At 43.2% G+C, this 21,597-nt stretch overlaps 3 protein-coding genes across 3 annotated transcripts; 1 reads left to right on the forward strand and 2 right to left on the reverse strand.

Annotated features, from left to right (window-relative positions):
* Positions 1–244: 244 nt before the first annotated feature.
* Positions 245–11,454, forward strand: LOC310870261 (retinol dehydrogenase 10-B-like). The gene is made up of 6 exons (XM_083781420.1): positions 245–758; positions 2,506–2,738; positions 3,352–3,450; positions 3,815–3,960; positions 10,556–10,687; positions 11,020–11,454. Exons 1-6 carry the CDS (start codon positions 491–493, stop codon positions 11,141–11,143), a joined length of 1,002 nt encoding a protein of 333 aa, XP_083637546.1. The 5' UTR covers positions 245–490; the 3' UTR covers positions 11,144–11,454.
* A 31-nt stretch (positions 11,455–11,485) lies between these two features.
* Positions 11,486–21,240, reverse strand: cUnh5orf22 (chromosome Un C5orf22 homolog). The gene is made up of 10 exons (XM_083781419.1): positions 21,081–21,240; positions 20,586–20,731; positions 18,980–19,129; positions 18,647–18,780; positions 17,989–18,380; positions 17,694–17,756; positions 17,280–17,401; positions 16,756–16,822; positions 13,545–13,684; positions 11,486–12,790 (listed from the first exon to the last, which is right to left on the reverse strand). The coding sequence occupies exons 1-10, from the start codon at positions 21,147–21,149 to the stop codon at positions 12,634–12,636; spliced, it is 1,440 nt and encodes a 479-aa protein (XP_083637545.1). The 5' UTR covers positions 21,150–21,240; the 3' UTR covers positions 11,486–12,633.
* Positions 14,213–15,694, reverse strand: LOC310870505 (rab5 GDP/GTP exchange factor-like; the record flags this gene model as incomplete). Its single annotated transcript, XM_083781741.1, has 1 exon — positions 14,213–15,694. The coding sequence occupies one exon, from the start codon at positions 15,692–15,694 to the stop codon at positions 14,213–14,215; it is 1,482 nt and encodes a 493-aa protein (XP_083637867.1).
* Positions 21,241–21,597: the final 357 nt, after the last annotated feature.

Genomic DNA, 21,597 nt, shown 5'->3' on the forward strand with positions numbered 1-21,597 from the left:
TAATATGTATTATTACGGTATTATTGTTATTATTATTATTAGCATTTTTATAGAGACTTAATTTGTTCATAGAATCACATAAAGAACAGAACAGGTGACATGGAAAAATGTGTTGGAAATAGCATGAAGTCGAATCCAGTCGAATGGGATTATTGATCATGATCCAAATCTACTTGATCATGGGTGGGGCTTCCCTTGCTCGGATCCATAGCTCTAGCCTCTAATGCAAAGGGCATTAGAGCTATGGAGCAGAGCTAGGCTTCTCTGTTCGCCTTGTGTTTCACCGCGTACACAGTTCAGTTGAGTTTACACCAGGCAGGGACTTTGGCAGCCGCTGACGTTAACAAAGAAATAAAGGTTCGCGGCCGCGGTCACAGGCAGCTCATGTCTTGATGTCTATATTCTGCTCAAAATGCTAACAGATTAGGTTTTTTAGACAGTATCAACAAAACCAACGAACCAACATAACAGCGTGGTTTGCGTTGCAACAATGGGCGTTCTCTCGGAATTCGCCGTCGTAACATTCAGAGTAGTTTGGTCTTTCGTGCTGGCCGGTGTGAAGTGGCTTGTTGGTCCAAAGGAGAAGAATGTAACGGGTCAGATCTGTCTGATAACCGGGGCCGGTGGCGGCTTGGGGCGGCATTTGGCCACGGAGTTCGCCCGTCGGGGAGCAACGCTGGTTCTTTGGGACATAAACAGTAAAAGCAACGAGGAAACTGCAGAAATGGTGCGACAAATCCACGAGTTGATCTCCGTAGGTAAATTGCCTCATTGGAGACAACTTCTGAATTGTCCTTTTCTTTTTCAATGTTATTTAGTTCCTGAAATTGCCTGGGCATGTGTGAATGACAACGTAATAATATATTCCTCATGTTTCCCCCCCCCCCCCAAATGTAACACGTACGCGGACGCCCCCTGATGTCCCTGTTTGTACTTGAACCCATTGTGAGTTATGCAAAGGCTATACAAAGACAAGACAGTCTGACATTGTACTTGAACCCAATATGAATGATATAGCCTAAGCCTACACCCCCCCCTCTTAATTCATACCCCCCAATTTTCTTTTACCAAAGGCAAGATTTTGTTCTATATTTCAAGTCATATGGAGGCTAGAAGCAAGTAAGCACCCTACGTTTTTAACACTTTTTTTATCTCCTCCTTGAGCACCTGACTGATCTCTCTTTCTCTCACCAAAGACAATACTTTCACCAACAGTAAAATATAAAGGAAATAGGCCAATTATACCACAGTATAATTGGCCTATAAAAGGGGGAAAAGCGACCGATAAGAACACAAACAGATTATCTACATATTTATACAGTACTTGAGATAAGATATAAAGGTGCGTATACTGTGCATGATATTTGGACATATTTGGACGTGCTGCACAAAAAAGTTCAGTGCATTGTAGACTACATGGGATTAAAATGAAAAATGTCAGTGCGTGTCGATCAGGATTTTATTGTAACATAACATTTAATCTCATTTATACATTTATTGGCCTACAGTCAAGTGCCACACAGTACTGCATCACAATTCGCTCGATCATAAACATAAAATGGCACTTAATGCCTGGCAAACAGTGATAATTGTATTCTGGTTAATGCAGATTGCAGGGCTTTTCCTGGCATGAAATATTAGCTGATGCTCCGGTCTCAATGGTACACTTGGCCAACATATGATGTACACTACAGTTGAGTACACTAATACATCAGTGATAACTGAAACCAACACAAGAGGTGATGAATGCCGCCATGGTGCGTTTTTAATGGAGGGAGTGTCATACCTCCTTAGTGCTCCTTTGCTTCATTTCATTCTGTTGCCAATGCCATTGGTCAGAAATTGGTGCAAACACCACCAGCCACCATTGTCTCAAAGTGTCAGGTATAGTCAGTCCCCACTGGGTGGAAATCCTTCACCTACCAAATGGGGCCTAGTGAAGATGCTTGATGTGAACTTGTGAAGTAGCTGTAGACACTTACAGAGGACACTGTGTGCACCGGAGAGGAGACCCAAGGGATTCTTTCCTCCTTCAAACTGTTAAAAGTTAAAAGGGCAGGCACTAGAGATCACAAAAGGATCGAGCATTCCATTCCTGTAGAATAGATCCATGACACCCCTCTGTAAACATAAAGAAATGAAGGTAGAAACAGATTGTACACAGTATATAAACATGGCGCCAGGTGTTTTATCTGTCACAGAACTGGGAATTTCTGAAATCCTCAGCTACTCTTCTCCCTTATGGAAGTTACTCCATTTAGTCAAAACGTAAGTCTCAGCTCCCGTCATAGAGACCCAAACCACTGCTTCCACCAGCTATTGAATCATATTTAACTGGGTGTCACACTGTGGCTAAATTGGTCTTTCCAACATAGTTGATTAATTTCCATGGCTGTAGTTGAGATTCACTACATTAAATGGCAATGATTTGTATGTTTGTTTTTATCAGTGGTTACGACACAGTTTGTCTTGTTTGTAAGCATATACGGTTGTGCTTATTTGCAGATTCCCTAAATGCAGAAGATGGCCGTTTGTTTCAGCCACAGGTACACACCTATGTGTGTGATGTGGGCAAGCGGGAGCAGGTGTACCTGATGGCAAAGAAAGTGCAGCATGAAGTGGGAGATATAGATATTCTCATCAATAATGCAGGGGTGGTATCAGGGCGCCACTTGTTAGAGTGCCCCGACCATCTAATCGAGCGCACCTTGATGGTGAACTGCCATGCTCTGTTTTGGGTGAGTTGAGATTAAAGGGTCTCTGTATTTGTAGAAGAATTAACTTTCTACAGAGTAAAATGAGCTCACAGCAACCCCACCTACTATGCATGACTGCTGGACAGTAAAATACAGGAGTTCTTCAAAATTGAGTGAGGATAGAGGTATGTGTCAATAAGATATAGACCTATACTTCAACGAAAATCACTTCTATTTCTGGGCAGGAATAGTTTGACCAGCCACATTAAACAACGATTTAAACAGGGCTTAGTATTTTAGTGTCATGATGATTACCCTCTTATGTGTACAGCCCCTTGAAGAATTATTTCAAATTGATAAGATGCATACAAATAATTTCACTCCCAAAAATGTCAGTTATTACAAAGTACTAGTGTAGTGTAGTACTAGTGTAATTCTGCTACAAAATCAGGTATATTTTAGAATACTTTATAGTTTATACCTATTTTGCTCATGCTTCCTCTTTATTGAATATATGATCTATTCGTAATTTCAAGTTGTACATTTGTACCAAACAAAGCTTCTGAAATCAGTACTGAGGTCATACATCACATTTCTTGAACTACAGCTAAATTGAGTAGAATGGCATACTAACCAAGTATTCTTGCCTCTGCAGACGTGCAAGGCATTCCTGCCCAGAATGATGGAATTGAACCATGGACACATGGTGACGGTGACCAGTACAAAGGGACTCTTCTCTATGGCAGGGATTGAGGTCAGAATGTCACAATTTAATCTGCATTGTAGCTGTTTATTAGTAACGTATTTTCAAACATGTGACTGCATGGATTTCAATGGGTAACTACCAACTAATTATGCTTATATTTTACATATTCATTATATTGCTTAGTTTTAGTGACTAAAACTGTAGAATGGCCAGATTTTCACAGTGTATTATGTCTGTGGCATATGCAATGCAGTTCCCAAATGTGTGTGAAAAGTGTTATAACAGCAGTGGGTTTGATTTCACCCTTTGGACTTTTCTGTACCATTCCGAAATTGTAGTCTCTTTTTAAATGTCCACAGTAGGGATGCTTTAAAAACATGGAATCTGATCAAAAACCTGCTGTGTGTTGCAGGACTACTGTGCCAGCAAATCTGGAGCTGTGAGCTTCCACGAGTCTTTAAGTCATGAGCTGAAAGCAGCAGAGAAGGATGGCATCAAGATGACACTGGTTTGCCCCTCTCTGGTTGACACAAACATGTTCAGTAGATGCCAGAATAGGTAGGTGAATACTGAACAGAAGTAATTAAAAGGTTAAATTAGTGTGCACAAAAAGTAAAGAATTTTCTTTAATGAAATTGAATGATTTATTTTGTTTGATTCTAATGAAAACAAATGAAGACAGAGATTGATAAATAGCCTGTCCAACTATTTGACCTCAAATGGTCTTTTACTCATGACATCACCAGCAAAAGCTCTTGTTTCAAAGTACAGTACAGGTGAGTGGATTTATACCATGGAACGCAAGTTACGAATGTAACTATGGTTATGTGAATTCCTGGATGACTGCCAGTAGGCAGTAAACAATAGTGAATATGCCTCGCGCTCCGCGCAGGTCGAGTCTTTATATAAGCAAAGTCATGTGACGTGTAGGCTGCCCGTGCGTCCCGGTAGGCTATATAAAAACGTGACAGCCCACACCCGGCCTCTTAAGAATCTTTTCGCCCTGAAAGATTCCGAGTGACCGTTATTACTGGCAGTCATCCAGGAATTCACATAACCATAGTTACATTCGTAACTTGCGTTATGTTTCATTCCTTACTGACTGCCAGTAGGCAGTAAACAATAGTGGATGACTCATACCAGAAGTGTCACGAGGAATCGAACCCACCTACTAAACTGTCGTAGCAGCCAGTGGCAGGATCGCAGACGTCAGTGAGGATCCAGAGGCCACATCAAGGCGATAGAACCTCAAGAACGTGCAAGGGGCTGTCCAAGACGCCGCCGCACAGACGTCCGCCAGTGACACCCCTCTCATCGCCGCCCAGGACATGCCAATGCCCCTGGTAGAATGGCAGATGACATCGGAGGGGGCAGGTTTACCAGGTGCTTCATAAGCCCTTTTAACCGCATCCACTACCCAGTGGGATAGCCGCTGTTTAGACAGCGCGCCTCCTCTATTCCTTCTGCCGTAGCACACAAACAGTTGCTCTGAGCGTCTAATATCCCGTGTTGCCTGAATGTACAGTTGCAACGCGCGGACTGGACACATTAAGTGGGCCCTTTCCTCCACCTCGGATGTAAACGGGGGAGGATGGAATCCCGCCAACTCTATGGCTGGGTTAACATAATCGGGGGCAGAACCTTAGGCAAAAATGACACATTTGGCTAAAGTGTGACCCCAGTGCCGCTAGCCTTCCACCGAAGGCATGCAGGGCTAATAGAAAGTGCGTGGAGCTCACTCGCACGCTTAGCTGTCGTAACTGCTAACAGAAAGACAGTCTTAATCGATAAATTGCTCAAGGACGACCCAGCCATAGGCTCAAGGGCGCCCTGCTCAATGCCCGCAGGACCAGAGGTAGGTCCCAAGCTGCAGTACGCCTCACCCTAGGGGGGGCGTAACCTCTTGGCACCGCGCAGAAACTGTCACCCAGTAATGCGCACCAAATGACCTGCCATCAATATGGCTATGATTGAAGGATATAGCGGCCGTGTGCACCTTCAAGGTGGATGCCGCACGGCCGGCATCAAGTAGACACTGTAAATAATGTACGTGTTGTATAGGGAAAGAGACTGGGTCCAGACCCCTGTCGCTGCACCATGATGAGAAAGCAGCCCTACCCAAAGCTGAAAGAGGCTCGGCGATGGATGCCACAACTTCCTGTCCAGCTGGGACAGGAGGTCTACACTCACTGGAAGCTGCCATGGATCCCCGTCCAACAGACTGAGGAGCGTTGAATACCATATTCTCGAGGGCCACCTGGGGGCCACCAAGAGAACTTGTGGTCTGACGATCCCACCCTGTGAAGCACAGGCAACAACAGGGGGATCGGGGGAAATGCATAAAGGAGCGTTCTCGGCCAAGCGTTGGCGAGAGCGTCCATCCCGAGTGGGGCACTGGTCTCTGCCAGGCTGAACCACATAGGAAAATTAGTCGTGCCTTCTGAGGCGAATAGATCTACGTAGGCTACCCTGTGCCGATCCCAAATCAACTGTACCACCTGGGGGTGCAATCTCCACTCCCCAGGGGGCAGTCTCTGACAAGACAGAAGTCTGCCACAGAGTTTGCTCTGCCTGGCAGGTGCATAGCCCTCATCGAGGAAAATAGAGGATAAGCCCACGTCCACAGGCGATGGGCTCCCCTCAGGGACTCCAGAGACCTGATGGTTGACATGAAACACCACTGAGGTGCTGTCCGTCTGAATGAGCACGTGCTTCCCCCTGAGAGGGCAAGAAGTGCTTCAGCGCCAAGGAAACAGTCCGGAGTTCTAGCACATTGATATGGCGTCCTCTCCATCGAGAGCACCATACCTCCTGGACTGACCTCCTCTGCCATACCGCGCCCCATCCTTGAGGCGAGGCATCTGTTGTCACCACCTCTCGTCTCGCCGGGACCGAGCCGAGAGAGACTCCACTCAGCAGGAATGCATTGTCCCGCCAGCGGCGGAGATAACCAAGGCACCTGCGAGTGACTCTGACCTTGACCCGCCTGTGTAGACAGGGGTCCATGTGAAGGCCATTGAACCACCTCTGTAATGGGCGTAGATGTAACAGCCCCAGAGGAGTGATTGCTGAGACTGCGGTCAGCATGCCGAGTCTGAGCTATGTTAGGACGGTCAACTTCGCCCCTGGGCGGAAAGACCGCAGGAGGTTCTGTAATTCTCTCCACCCTCTGTGCAGTAGGTCGTGCCTGCATCGATACCGAAGCTAGGGACATGCCGAGGAAGGTGGTCTGTTGCGTTGGGAGCAACGAGCTCCTTTCGAGGTTTACGGTCATGCCCAGTACCTCGACGTGAGCGAGGACTCTGGACGTCACCTGTTCCGCCTCCCTGAATGAGGGGGCGCAGATGAACCAATTGCCTAGGTAGGGAAGTATCTTCACTCCCGACCGGCATAGCGACGTTAAGGCTGCCCTCATACACCTTGTGAAGATGCGGGGAGCCAGAGACAGGCCGAACGGCCAACTGGTAGACTTTGCCTTGAAATGCAAGGCGGAGGTACTTTCTGTGCTCTGGATGTATAGGCACATGAAAGTAGGCATCTTTGAGGTCTATTGTGGTGAACCACTCCCCCTGTGTGATAGCCTGTAGGACGTCGACTGTGCGAAGCGTCCAAAACGGAAGTACCTTGAGGTACACATTTAACCCTCTCAGGTCTAGTATAGGCCTGAGAGACACCTCTTTCTTTGGGATCAGAAAGTAGGTGGAGTAGAACCCATTGTTCTGTGAACGTGGGTGAACCGTTGCTATTGCTCGTTTGTCCAAGAGCTTGGTCACCTCTTGAGACAAACACTGGGCCTTCACTTGGGTCTATGACTGAAGTCACCCTGAGCCGTGAGCCACATCATTAAAGTCGCCCAACTCACTCCCTGGCCCACTCTCCAAGATCTTGGACTGGGCGAGGAGCACAGAGAGAGAGAGAGTTCCCCAAATGGGCCATTGTGCAGCAGAACCATATGCCCTTGCCAGCAGGTCATCAGTGCTGCACACTGCACACTGAGACAGCGGGTTCTTGCCTTCAGTGCCTCATCTGGAGAGAGAACCAGCGCCGCAATGCACTGGTCTACAGGAGGCATGCGAACCAGTCCATGCACTTCTGCCTTGTCCATGGAGGCCAGGGTCCTTGCATCCTTGCCTCGGTGGGCAGATGCACCCGGCTCAGCCCAGCACTGCTTCAGCTGACTTAGGTAGTGAGGCGAGGGTGGGACAGCAAAGGGTGGCATTTTAGTGGCGGCAGCTCGTTTTAAGAACGGGTTACTCGCCCCCTGAGCGGCTGACGGGTCGTCCAGCTCAATCTTAGCCAGGGCAGCACGCAGCGTTGAACGCAATGTGCAGGGCCCGATCCCCAGCTCAGTGCTTACCGAGCTTCTGCGGGAAGTCTCTGAGCCAACCTCAGCCTGCACACTATCCACCTGGGGATCACCCTGAGACCCCCGTTCGGGGGAGGGGTCCCCCTGGGGATATCATCTTAGTCATGGAACATAGAGTCTGAAGCTCTAGTTGACATGGCGTCGTCATCATCAATCATAATCTAATTCTAGATGACTATCGCCCTCCGGCTCCTGGACCGCCTGTGGCGGAGGAAGCGGTGGCCGTACCATTGCCTTAAGGCGCTCCATTTCCGCCCGCAAATCGTCCATTTCATGGCGATATGGAGCAGTCGTGACAGCCGCCGTTGACCTTGCCAGGTGACCGCGCTCTGCGCGAGACCCGCGTTTGCGCTTCACCTTCTCATCAGAAGGGACCCCAGCGGGGACCCCAGAAGGTGGGAGGTTTCCCTTGAACAGGAGGTTCTCCACCTCACGCAGCCTAGCCTCTCTCACAGAGAGTGGCAGAGTGCCACAGTTCATACATGGGTAAGTCAGGGCTTCCCTGAGATGCCCGACACCCAAGCATGATGATGTCGGACACAAGTCATGTCCATCGTCGACTTGGAGCTGAGCGCTACAGGACGTACACGCCATAGCTCAGTAGTCTCAAGCCAGTTGTATAGCCAGGCAATACCAGCGAGAACTGTACAATCACAGAACGCGTCAGTAACCTCCAGCAAACCGAACAGCTAACTGGTCAGGCTAAATGGCCTGCTGTTAGCTTAATGTCAATTAGATACTTAACTGGGCAATCCCCGCGAGAGCTGTGCAGCCACAGAATGCGTGGGAACCTCCAGTAACCAAAGTTTTTTATTTTATTTTTTAACAAATTAAGTTATTTAGATGAATTAATTAATTAATTAGATTAACCATCAACCAAAAATGTCAATGGGACATTCAACTAGGCAATCCCAGCAAGGACTGTGCAGGCACAGAACGCATGGGAACCTCCAGTAATCTGAATTTATTTATCTATTCTTAATCAAATTAAGAATTAGATAATATTAGTTTAATTATCAAACAAATGTAATCATAAATCTAACTAGGCAATCCCAACGAGGACTGTGCAGGCACAGACCATGTGGGAACCTCCAGTAATCTGAATTTATTTATCTATTCTTAATCGAATTAAGAATGAGATAATATTAGTTTAATTATCAAACAAAAATGTAAATCAGACATTCAACTAGGCAATCCCAGCAAGGACTGTGCAGGCACAGACCATGTGGGAACCTCCAGTAATCTGAATTTATTTATCTATTCTTAATCAAATTAAGAATTAGATAATATTAGTTTAATTATCAAACAAAAATGTAAATCAGACATTCAACTAGGCAATCCCAGCAAGGACTGTTCAGGCACAGACCATGTGGGAACCTCCAGTAATCTGAATTTATTTATCTATTCTTAATCAAATTAAGAATTAGATAATATTAGTTTAATTATCAAACAAATGTAATCAGACATCTAACTAGGCAATCCCAGCGAGGACTGTGCAGGCACAGACCATGTGGGAACCTCCAGTAATCTGAATTTATTTATCTATTCTTAATCGAATTAAGAATTAGATAATATTAGTTTAATTATCAAACAAAAATGTAAACTAGGTATAGGCGAGTGCTGTGGGAAACCAGCAGCCTGCGGCCAACACCCACTGTGTGGAGGAAGCCCTTCAACAACACTACTCTATGAGAGTGTTTGTAGCTAGCTTAATGTCAATTACATACTTAACTGGGCAATCCCAGCGAGAGCTGTGTAGCCACAGAACGCATGGGAACCTCCAGTAACCAAAGTTTTTTGTTTTCAAATGAAGTTATTTAGATTAATTAATTAATTAGATTAATCATCAAACTAAAATGTCAGACATTTAACTAGGCAATCCCAGCGAGGACTGTGCAGGCACAGACCATGTGGGAACCTCCAGTAATCTGAATTTATTTATCTATTCTTAATCAAATTAAGAATGAAATAATATTAGTTTATTTAACAAACAAACAATTATAACTACTGTAGGTAAACTAGGCGAGTGCCGTGGGAAACCAGCAGCACGCGGCCAACACCCAGTGTGTGGAGGAAGCCCTTTAACAACACTACTCTATGAGTGTTTGTAGCTAGGGATCCTCAAGACAACCAAAGAGAAATGGTGATAATTTGACAACCACAGCCTTGAGAGGACAACAATTTGCACTCTCGGCAACAGCCACAGGCAGGATGTCAACAACACGACACATATAGTGTCTTAACAACTCTTTGGACCTGCAAATACAGAACTAATGTACAGATTCTAGGAGCTATACACTTACCTACGATACTCACGTCAGGTAGCGAGAAGTTCAAAGAGGCCGGGTGTGGGCTGTCACGTGCTTATATAGCCTACCAGGACGCACGGGCAGCCTACACGTCACATGACTTTGCTTATATAAAGACTCGACCTGCGCGGAGCGCGAGAGGCATATTTACTAGTGTTTACTGCCTACTGGCAGTCAGTAAGGAATGAAACATAACCGGCAGTTTTCAACATTGTGTATTGCTTTCCTACATTAACAGCCATATTATGGTTCATGTTATGGTCATTATTATACATGACTTGATACATCTTCTGAGTTGTTCCAGTTCCCAGTACCCATGTTCTTTGCTATTTTACTGTCTTGTATGTTGACATTGTATAAATCACAGATGGACCAATAATATTGATATTCTCAGAATGTCTCATAATTGCTGCTTGCCGCTGTATTTATCAATGCCATCATCCTCACAAACTCATTTGTAAATGCATATCTTTTTCAGGAAGGAGATAGCCCCACTGCTAGCAACACTGAGACCAGAGGAATGTGTACAGAGAGCCATGAGGGCCATTCTGACCGAGGAACCCATGATTTGCACACCGCGGAGCATGTACACGGTCAACTTCCTGAAGGCGTGAGTACACAACTACACTTACCGGGGTTCTCCCTTCCATTTTCTTGTTAGGACAACGTAAGACAGTGTCTTGCTTGAAGCTCTAATCTCTTTGAATTATGGCTGAGAGTTGATGAAAATTCCATGGCTTTGGGTTTATCGATTCATTTTAGTGTTTATTCAATCATTCAGTGTGCCCTGTACGTAAATATGTTCATGAAAAACATTTGTAGTTTTGCCTTTTAAGATTTTCAAATTCAGTAGCCACAGAGAAAGTATATTCTATCATTTAATAAGTAATGTTGATTCTGCAGTGATGAATCTCATCTTTTTTGTTCCTGGTTGTTTTTCAGTGTTTTACCTTTTGATGCCGTTGTCTGCATGTATCGTTTTCTGGGTGCAGAAAAGTGCATGCACCCTTTCCTACAGCACCACGGGGAAATGACCAACAACAACGAATCCCGGCTGGAAGACTAGCAGGCTTAATGACTTTTCAACCTGGCTTGTGGTGTGTCCCTATATTGGGCATCATGTAATTATTATTGTCAAAAATGTCAAGAAATGGCCAAACTAGAAGCTCAAAATGCATTGCAGTATAATATGTTGTGAGCTTGTAGATAGCCTTTTTTCACTATTCGTAACTAATAAACTATACTTCATTTTTTACTTTTTATACATCCTTGAATAGTTTTTTTTATGGGTGGATTGGGAGAGTGTCTGTAATTCGCTGTAGTTTGTGCACAATAATTTGTTTTTAAATGTGAAGCACGTTTGAGTTTACCTGGTATGAAATGTGCTACATATAAATGTACCATGACTTGACTTTAACATTGAGAGCATTGGGTTGGTGAGTGGTGACATATCAGGGTATCTGGAGAACTTCAGGGTATCGGGGTAGCTGAATAACTTCCATAAAGAAGATAATTGCTGACACTGCATATAGGATTGTGTGTCTGTCTGAAGCCTAATTCATGCTTCTGTAATGCACATTTTCAATGGAAAAAATGTAATGAGTCATGTTTCTTCTCTTGTGAAGTTATATTTATTGACACTCTGTCCTACTAGATCAACATTCCTAGGATTTATTAACAAAAGGGCTTTAAAGATCATCACACACAAGACCTAGACATAACAGGATTGTATTTAAGACATTACATATGAACTCTCTTTAACAGGATTATTAATTTTGGTGTTTAATGTTCCCTTTTCTTCTAAAGACTGGCAGTAAACTATAGTATCCCTATTATGGGTCATTAATGTGAACATTTTGTGAACTGAAAATGGCAGATCTAAAGCTCACAACGCGATGCGTTGTTAGCTTTAAATGTGCTGTTTTCATTAAGTGGCTAAGCAAGACTCCTTCACGTTTCCTACTTGAGAATGGGATTAACAGCACTACTGTATTCTGACAACTGAAAACATATGTTTTGAATTACAAGACTTAAAAGATGTTTACATTGTGTTCACTTTATATCTTTTAGTTTTGTTTTTCAGCCAGCCAGTACTGTATACCATGGAGCTGCATACCAATACAGAGCCTAAATAGCCACCATGAAACTAGTGGTTTCTTATTTAGATCTGATCACCAAACAAACTTGTAGACGAATACCCTATACCACATAAATACATTTAAATATTGTGAAAACTACAATGTGTTTGTACCATTTGTGTTAACAAAACCCAACAATGGGGGCTAATACTAGACTGCCACTAATGCATAATACTGTGTAGATGTAGGATGGAGACTTTTTCAAAGTTTAAGGGTTTAAACTTTAACTCGAGTTTATTTGTTTAAACTTTCATTAAATTCCATCTAAATTGGCAGTACGTACTGGGTGGTGCATTTGTGTACTTGGGCTGCACATACCCATGTATAAGGATTGTGTGTTCTATCCAAACATATCCAATCGTTACACCATATTTATTCACCATATATGTGTATGTATGAGCGTGAGAGTTGAGATGGACTAGGAGACCTGTGGTAGGCTGTCATGTGGTTGTGTAGGGGTGTGGTCATAGTCTCTGTTTAAGCTCAACTTTCCATACAGGGTCTCTAATGTAGCCAACACTCTGTCTTGGATAGAGTTGACCTGCTCTGCTGGACAGTACTCATCTAGACTGGACCTGAAAAACACACACATGCACGCACAAAGTTCATAAGCTGTTGATAAGGTCAAGGAACACATGAGAAATGTTGTCTAAAGTACTCCAACTTCCACCTAAACATTAGTTCATCAAGACTCTTCAGCTCAAGATTGACATTTATTGCAAAGCTATTGTATTTAGCTCGTCGGTATGGCTCTGCTCATGTGATATTTACAGATTACCTGTGCAACAAGACATATTCTGATATCAACACAACCCCCAGAGCAGAGCACGAGATACAATTATTCCATGAACAATTGAACATTGATACAATATAATAATCATTCTAATTCTAATAACGAGAAACTTTAATACAGGCAGTCGTAGGCCGGAAAAGTGGGGGAGATTTCACACCGACGCTGTACAATCTGGCACTATACAACCTGCTTTGACAGCTAAGCATGTAGACTAAGCAGAGAACTGAGGCTGCTTAAAAAGACCACCTAATTTGCACAGAGGGAATAATGCGCGTGAATGAGAATGTATTGTAGATTGTAGAGAATGAGAATGAAGAGAGTTGACATGGAAAATGCCTGAAGTATGCTCCATCCTATCAGAGTGCCTTTATGACATTAGAGAAAACGTGTTAATTATGTCATAATTATGAACATTATGAAAAACTAGCCAGATCCTTTTACTTTTCATAACAAAGCCTATTTTCAATTCTAAATGATGAGATTGAAAATTAGATTGTTATGTACAGAAAAAACTTCCATAGTGTGTTTTTAGTTACCTGGACATGGTGACCATGGTGGGTTTGGGCAGGGCTTTTAGGATGAGCTGGACAGCCAAGATGAGCCTTTCTATCTCCTCGTCAGTGCTGATGTGATGGGGCAGCTCGGAGTAGTCACATGTCAAACCTGCCTGATGCACCTTGAGACATTTAAATGATTTAAAGATTGTGTAAGTGATATTATTTTATTACCATTTTTTTGTTAAAAGGTTAAGGCTCTATACTGTTACTGAACAAACAAAGTCTCGAGCTGAATTAAAACAGTTGCACTGTGTTTAAAAAAGTCACATATTACGTAAATTATCCTTTCATTGTCAATGGCATTTCATGTTTGTGTTGACACAAAAAGCCGATTTGTTCAGACATATGACTTCCTTTCATTGTCAATTTACGTAAATACTGGCTTGAGTCAAATCTAGTTGTACAATAGCTGAAAATGTTCAAGTTTAAATGGAGTGTGTAAGTTAAAGCACATAGAAGTAGCAGGATTGCAGAAAAGGTGCAAGAAAAATATTATTTTAACATTCACCCCGATATACAAAAAGTATAAAACATTTCAAAAAGTTGTATTGAAGCCCACAATTCCAAATGGGACTGAAACCCTGCCAAAATATGGAAATGCCTGACATCATAGTACAGCACAGTGTTCAGAATCAGATGTTTGCGCATCACCCAGCAAACACCTGCGGCTGAAGTGGTGGTGGAAGGAGATCGCTCCTCACATCCTCTGCAACATCATAGTCAATTGCTGATGTCCCAGGGGCCGCGATGGGATCTTGCGTCTCTGATGAGAACCGATGCATATGTTCCTGCACCTCGTGCTCCACTCCGTCAGTCCAGTCAATGAGATCACTCTCCAGCTTCTGAGCACCCTCCATGACCTGCTCCTGTTGCACCCCCACCTCTGTCAGCAGGTTTAGTCGCTCATGTGCCTCGCTCAGAGCTGTGCTGCCTAAGGAAGCGACGGATGTCTCTATAGCCTGTGGCTGCTGTGGAGATGCCTGGCCAGATATATAGAGCTCAAAATCCTCAGAGCACAGGTTCAAAGACTGGCCATCTATCTTCTCAATGAAGGCCACTGCACAGCACAAGTTTGTGAAGTAGTAAGCATCTTCCCCAGTCAGGAGCCTGCTAGGGTTACAGAAGCGGGTGATGTACTGGATGTTGGAAAACAGTCGTGGAGGATTTGCCTTCAGCATAATGTAGATGAGAGTGGGGAGGAAGTCGTCTGCAGACCCAGCCTCTTTTTTGGTGGACTTGATGGCTTTCAAGATGTGCTTGCTGCAGCGAGTGATACATGCTAGCTTGTCCTTAGGTACACGCTTTGAGTCTATCTCATTGACATCTATGATGGCCTCAACTACACTATCTGACACCTCTGGGATGTCCTCATCCACAGGAACACACAGCATCTCAATGGTGACCCAGTGCAAGGCCTTAATTCTCTTCTGGATGGTCAAGTCATTCTTCTCGTCATCTGTAGTGTCAGGACAGAAGACTTCCTCATACAGATGAATCATCATATACTTCTCTACTTTATCCATAATGCTCTCTATGTGATCCGATGGACCTTCAAACTGGGCATGCAGATATTCTGAGAGGTTCTGGTAAAAGTCCTGGACACATTCTGATAACTCATCAACACCCAGACGTCTCTTGTAAACCATACTCTTAGTGAAGGCCAAACACCTTTTGAAGATCTCCCTACCTGGCTTCAGAGGTTTGAGGAAGTCAATGAATTCCTGAGTGGTGTGGTCTGTATCTATAAAGGGCCAGGGTTGAGTCACCACAGGGTGAAGGTCTCTTTTAGGTGGCAATTTTGTGTAAGATGTAAAAAACCTTATGACCTCCTTGGTTTGTTTTTCCGCAAAAGTTCTGACCTCCTTGGTTTGTCTTTCCACAAAGTCTCTGAAGGGCGTAATGGTTGACTGTGCTCTTTGGTGTCGGCTGGTATAGGACTCTTTCTGAAATCTTGCAGCCAGTTTCCAGTCTTCTTGAATTTGTTTCTGTCTGGATTTTAGATTTTCCTCTCGCCAGCACTTTGAGCACAGCCCATGCCAGGCTGTATTGCCAAAGAAACCGCATCCCTTTTTGCACAATAGTTCTGACTGGTCCAGATGGAAGCCACGGCGTTCTGACAGCTGGCTCATTATTATCCCTTTCTCAAATCTCTTCAAGTCCTTACAGATAATCTAGGTGCTGCAAAATGTGTTTCTCACACATTGGGTTGTCCACAATGTCAGCTAACTGTACGGTTTCTCCCGCCCAGGCATTACTAGATGCTAACCATTTGGGGTTAGTGCGTTAATATGTGCTTCGTAAAGCATGCACAACATGGCAGTGAAGCTAGCTGTACAGTTGGGTAGCAGCTGGCAATATAAACAGAAGTAAATTAAATAAAAGGAGAGCTAACACTGTTTTAATAGCTTACTACTGACATTGTGCATGTATTAATTACAAACCCCTACAGAAGTTATCTATGACATAAAGTGACGTCAGCCATGTCCATATTTGGACAAGGTTTCAGCCCAAGCTGCCTCTCCATTGACATCCAGTGTAAAAAGTTGAATTATGTTTAAAAAACCTATAATAATAATAATAATAAAAAAGAAAGATAAAAAGATATAACATTAATTTTAAGACCCCTCTTGTAGCTCCAATTTTAAAAGAAATTGATCGACAGTAAATGCCTCAGACAAAATACCGACACATTCACATCCCTATTCTACAATGTTCAAGTTGTCTGTCTGTAAATCTGTCTGGACAGATTATGCTCTTTATATGGACATGTATGATGTGTCATACGTTTGTCGGATAGCCTGGCAACGCAAGCCCAGAGTAATCTAGTAAGAGTGGCAACACTAGCGTTGACTCCCATTGTAACAATGGAATGCGGAAGTGCTCATTCTATCTCAATGGGATAGTTCCAGCCATAGGAGCAATGTTTGGAACTATAGCCCATAGGCACCCGCTTTGCGGCGAGATCAAAGCGTGTTGCTACTCTCCTACTCGCCAGCGCCAGCGAAGCTAATAATGTGGCACTTCTTGTATGTACTGTGTGTACAGTTGTAAATATCAAGTATTGGGTAACCGTGTGCATTGAATCATATAATAATGTGTGGTGTGAGTAAGTTGATGTGTGTCTATGCCTATTACCATTGAACCTATAATTCCCATAAAGCTACAATTCATTATTAATAAATATTATTACCATTTCATAATCAGGTGACTGGTTTCTCTTCTTCAGACTTGATACCAGGTGGGTCAGGGAAGTCATCCTGAAATATGGAAAACATAGCGAGATACTACAAAAACTAAAAAACACACGGATGCACAATGTGCAACTCTGTAATCAAAATCCCTTTTACCAGATAGGCTTTTAATAAATCCTACTCATTATTTGTAGACTTCTTTATATAGTATTTCATTTGTAAAAATAGTTTCACTGCAAGGGGGAGTTACATGACAGAACATGAACCCAATATTATTTCATTTAGCAGTCCAGCGTAGAAGATAGAAGTGTAAATGCAAACATTCTGGTTATCATAGATAACCATAAGATAACCTGATAAGGTCATTTCCTATTAAAACTATTTTTGCATTTGAAGACCGTGTGGCATTTCTTTCTTGTACTATGATCGGCCCTTGGTTTTTGCTTAATACGCACCGATCACTTTGTAAGTATGCAAAAGTCTGTTTTAGTCACCGGTCTAGCAAAACCATACATTAGATTACCCAGGGTTACTGGCCCAGCGTGCGACGGTCTCGTCGCCATCATCCTCTATGAGATCAGCAAACGTTGCCTCTAGGTCCTCCAACTGATGTGTACGATGATACACACACTCGCTAAGCTCCTCCTGGTCCAAACACACATTTTTGCATTACTATACTGTGAATTCCTCAGTGTTCATTTAACTGAGATTGTACAATGTTGTACAAACTGATACATTGACACAGAGGACAAAGTGTGTATACTTCTGCAGACGCGCAGTGATTCATTAATTCACATTCAGGACATTATTTTAATTATTTGATGTGACAGCTGGTGCAGCTAATGGTACTCATACAGGCTATCCCTCCAATGCATTGCATCACCTCACAATCACAGTAAAGTATGTCGTGGGTGTTTATCACTGTACTGAAACTCACCTCGGCAGCGTTTGTGCTGGGTCTTCGAAAGCTGTAGAGCTGTTTAAGAATGGTGTATTCTTCCTGGAAAGCACAACCATCATTGAAACCTCAAGTCAATGCAATGTGCAGTATAATAATAATAATAGTCACAGCCACCCATGTTAAAGGAATAAAGTACACTGTGAAAAAGTACACAAAGCAAACTGTGTCCTATGTAAGACGGCTAGCCTGAAATGAATGGTGCTTTACAGAAGCTGTGAGATGCTAGAAAAATAATTTACTGTGTGGCATGACAGAATATAGAGAGGTGTACCTGTGTGTATAACTCCTTGAAGGGATTCTTACAGGAGAAGAAATCCAAGTCAATGTCCAAGATGTATGGCTCTGACTCTTTGAGAAGTGACAATAACTTGTTTACAGCATAACGGATTGAGCCTTCATCATCAACATCACCATCATCATCACCCTCCAAGTCTGTTGGTTTACCAAGCTGTTCTTGCACTTCTGTTGCATTATGGTTGTTGCTGCTGCAAGACTCTGTAGCTATGCTGCCCTCCGTTGGCTCTTTCCTGCCTGAGCAAGTGTTGCTTCCACTTGCCCCAGGCATGGTGCTATAGAAGGGCTCAGGGTGGCTTCCTTCCCCAGTCCCCTGGAACACTGTCCTGGGTTTCTTAGCTCCGCACATTTCCCTCCCAATCTTCCTCTCTAAAAAGATAAACACAACACCATAGAGCAATGTTAGGCTGGACCAGCTTCAGTTAGTTAGTTGCCTTGTTTGTAAAAAATAAAAAGAGAAAACTTGAGAAAACTAACTATCCATCCAATGTCCCACTTTGATAGTCATGCACAACTCTGGGGTGACCGAAATGTAATTCAAACCGAGGAGTGACAGACCAATCTATCCAGGGCTATTTCTTTTTTTGCTGTGGCAGATTTGTCAGTTTTTTGGCTAGTTTATGTACAGTAGGTACCTGTGTATTTCCTGTGGTTTGGTTTGACTGGATTGACTTTGACCACATCCAGACTGAGTCGTTTAGCATTCTCCAGTTGTTCTTCTGGAACATACAGGCCATCACTGAGGAAGTAGTCATCTGTACTGGTCACCCTGCGGAAGCAGAGAGAGAGGGGTGAGGATTAATACTAATAATTTATCTATTTATTATCCTTGGAGATAATATCAATAGCAGTCATAGGCAAGCATACAGCTGTATCAACAATGGTGAAAAACATTAGAATTATTTTTTATTATTAGCAATATTTTTTGTTTCAGATTTTAAATATCTTATCAATGGGAAGTGTGTTACCTGAGAGTGTTGGTGGATGTGTCTTTACCTATGGCCATTCTGTGCTCTCCTTCCCTTATCTGCTGGGCCCAGTATGGATGTAGCCAGGCTACAGAGGATATATGGTCGGCATATACCATGGGCATTATCCAGTTCTCAATACTCAACTCACTGAAAAACATAAAACAATGCGGTGGCTATCCGGGGGTATATAGACCATCTCCTGCAACATATCCCTTACAGTGCGTTTTAACAGCGGGACACATGAATTTCATTGGCTATCACCTAATCGCCAGCTATCACTGGACGATGCCACCCAAAAGATAAATTATTTTCATCTTTTCGGGAGACGTTCTTCCGCCCCCTTTTCGACCATCGCCTGTTCGCCTGCTATCACCAGTTGACAAATCCCATCCCATTGACAAATAATGCACTTCAGGAAAATCCGTCTGGCTGTCATAGATAAACATATCATTGTGATCATCATCTTTGTGTATAGCACCTTTGTGACAGTTGAAAATCCTTCATATAAACAACATAATTAGATTATTATTAATAATAATAATAATAATAATAATAATGGAAGTAAAATATAAAAGCAAATTAAGTCTGCAGAAAATGTTTTAAAGGACTGATTTAAAAGAGAATACTATTGAGTTTAGAAGGCCATGAACAAAGGGTTGCAAGACAGTTTGTAGTGCCCAGAAGGGCCATGCCAGATGATATTAGGAAGTGTTCTGGCTCATAATTCATAAGGGGTTAAAGATGTAGTCAAATCCTGACATCAAATTGGGATGATGTGCTTTGCACAGAGTAAAATCCAGTTTCAAGTCGTCAAGTCTGAGTGTAAAAACAGTCCCATACACATACAATATGCTTTTTACAGACACATATAGGCCGCTTTTCCACCAAAAGAACTTTGATTCAAGAACTGGTTCCGTTCTACATTCTTGTGGTGCTTTCATGGAACCGGCGGACATTTTTTGGTTCCAGTTCTGGACCAACATTTAGGGTTCTGACCCAATTCATTTTCAGTGGAAACACTGGTTCAATATTAGGCGAGGAAAAAGGACCGAACCGGTACCATTCAACCCCAGTGGAAGAGGCCACAGGGTGGTATTTAATCTATTGCTGTCACGATTCTCCAAACATTTTAATATCACACACCTGCAAGCTATTAAAGAAACTAACTTCTGCCATGTTCTGTTTTTATTGCACTGTGCACTCTTCACCTCAAACTGCTGCTAACATGATTGCACTCATTGCACTGCTCATGATAGGTCTCTGGAGTCTATTCCATTTGATTTGACGATTTTGATTGATTTTCTTTTTTTTACGATTTCGGTCAATTTATGTAATGGAGCTCAGTGGGCCAATTCTAGAGTTGATATGTGTGCACTGTAGATGGACCAGACAGTCACCAGTTAGTTTTACAGCAGGAATACAGTCAGTGTTCGGAATAAAATAAGCAGCCTTAGCCTAAAACCTTTATCAAGGCCAACCTGCCACGCACATGCTCATAATAAACTATAGCCGTTATTAAAAGGGCAAAGAGAAAAGGTCCATCTATTCTCTAATCTACTGTACTGTACTGTAAAAAAAGAAAAAGAAAAAAAAGGCATTGTACCTGAGTAGAGCATCCTTATCAAATACCGTGTCCGCTGGCATGTTGACAGGGATAAGGAGATCAGGGTGGGAGTCCAAATGAACCATTTTAATGTTCTTCAATGGGAGATGTCTGGAAGCTATGGCACGATAGATATGAGATACCACCTGATAAAGTAACAGAAGAACCAGACAATTATATACATAATGTTACATATCATAATTCATATATCATAAATGTAATATAAATGGATGCAGTGCATCTGCACACATCCATTCATTCACACACAACGATGGACAGTGGACAGCCACTGGCACTCTGGCAGCCAGGATAGCGGTTCAGTGCCTTGCTCAAGGACACTTCGAGATGATACACAGAGTAGCGGGCTGCGGGCATGTGAGGCTGTGAGCACTATCCGATTCCCACCGCTCACACACCTCCTATGTAACGAAATCAACCAGTCAATGAAGACAACGAATATATCTTTATTCTATCATTATTATTATTATCACTCACGTCGTGGTGATCTTCAACAATCCACACGGGTAACTCTGGGTAGACCCTCTTCAACGGGGCGACATTCATTTTTGAACAAACGTTAACGTTGATAATTAGCCTACTGCTGACAAGAGATCAAATGAAACACAATCGAAGCTACTAGCATTTAGCAGCAGCCGACCACAACATGGGTATTGGGTAGCTTTCTTCTTCTGCTTCACACAAATGTGTGGGTTGTACTAGGTGCATATCGCCTCCAATCGGTCATACATGGGATCATCATGTAGTGTGTGTGTGTGTGTGTGTGTGTGTGTGTGTGTGTGTGTGTGTGTGTGTGTGTGTGTGTGTGTGTGTGTGTGTGTGTGTGTGTGTGTGTGTGTGTGTGCGTGCGTGCGTGCGTGCGTGCGTGCGTGTGTGTGTGCGTGCGTATATGCATGTATTTATGCAAAACAGCGCCCACTCGTGTCGCATGATTCGATGTGTGGCCAATTTTCGGTGTAGCTGCCAGCCTGCCGTCTAGTCTATATTATTAGAG

This window comes from Protomyctophum parallelum (genome assembly GCF_964188405.1).
Source record: "Protomyctophum parallelum genome assembly, chromosome: 14".
NCBI lineage: Eukaryota > Metazoa > Chordata > Actinopteri > Myctophiformes > Myctophidae > Protomyctophum > Protomyctophum parallelum.

Coding starts and splice junctions, on each gene's coding strand:
- cUnh5orf22 (XM_083781419.1), bottom strand. CDS start 21,149: ATGAATGTCGCCCCGTTGAAGAGGGTCTACCCAGAGTTACCCGTGTGG. Junction 17,402..17,693: donor CCAGCACAAACGCTGCCGAG/GTGAGTTTCAGT, acceptor TGTTTGGACCAG/GAGGAGCTTAGCGAGTGTGT. Junction 16,823..17,279: donor CGCTGGGCCAGTAACCCTGG/GTAATCTAATGT, acceptor TCCATATTTCAG/GATGACTTCCCTGACCCACC.
- LOC310870261 (XM_083781420.1), top strand. CDS start 491: ATGGGCGTTCTCTCGGAATTCGCCGTCGTAACATTCAGAGTAGTTTGG. Junction 759..2,505: donor CCACGAGTTGATCTCCGTAG/GTAAATTGCCTC, acceptor GCTTATTTGCAG/ATTCCCTAAATGCAGAAGAT. Junction 3,961..10,555: donor TTCAGTAGATGCCAGAATAG/GTAGGTGAATAC, acceptor TATCTTTTTCAG/GAAGGAGATAGCCCCACTGC.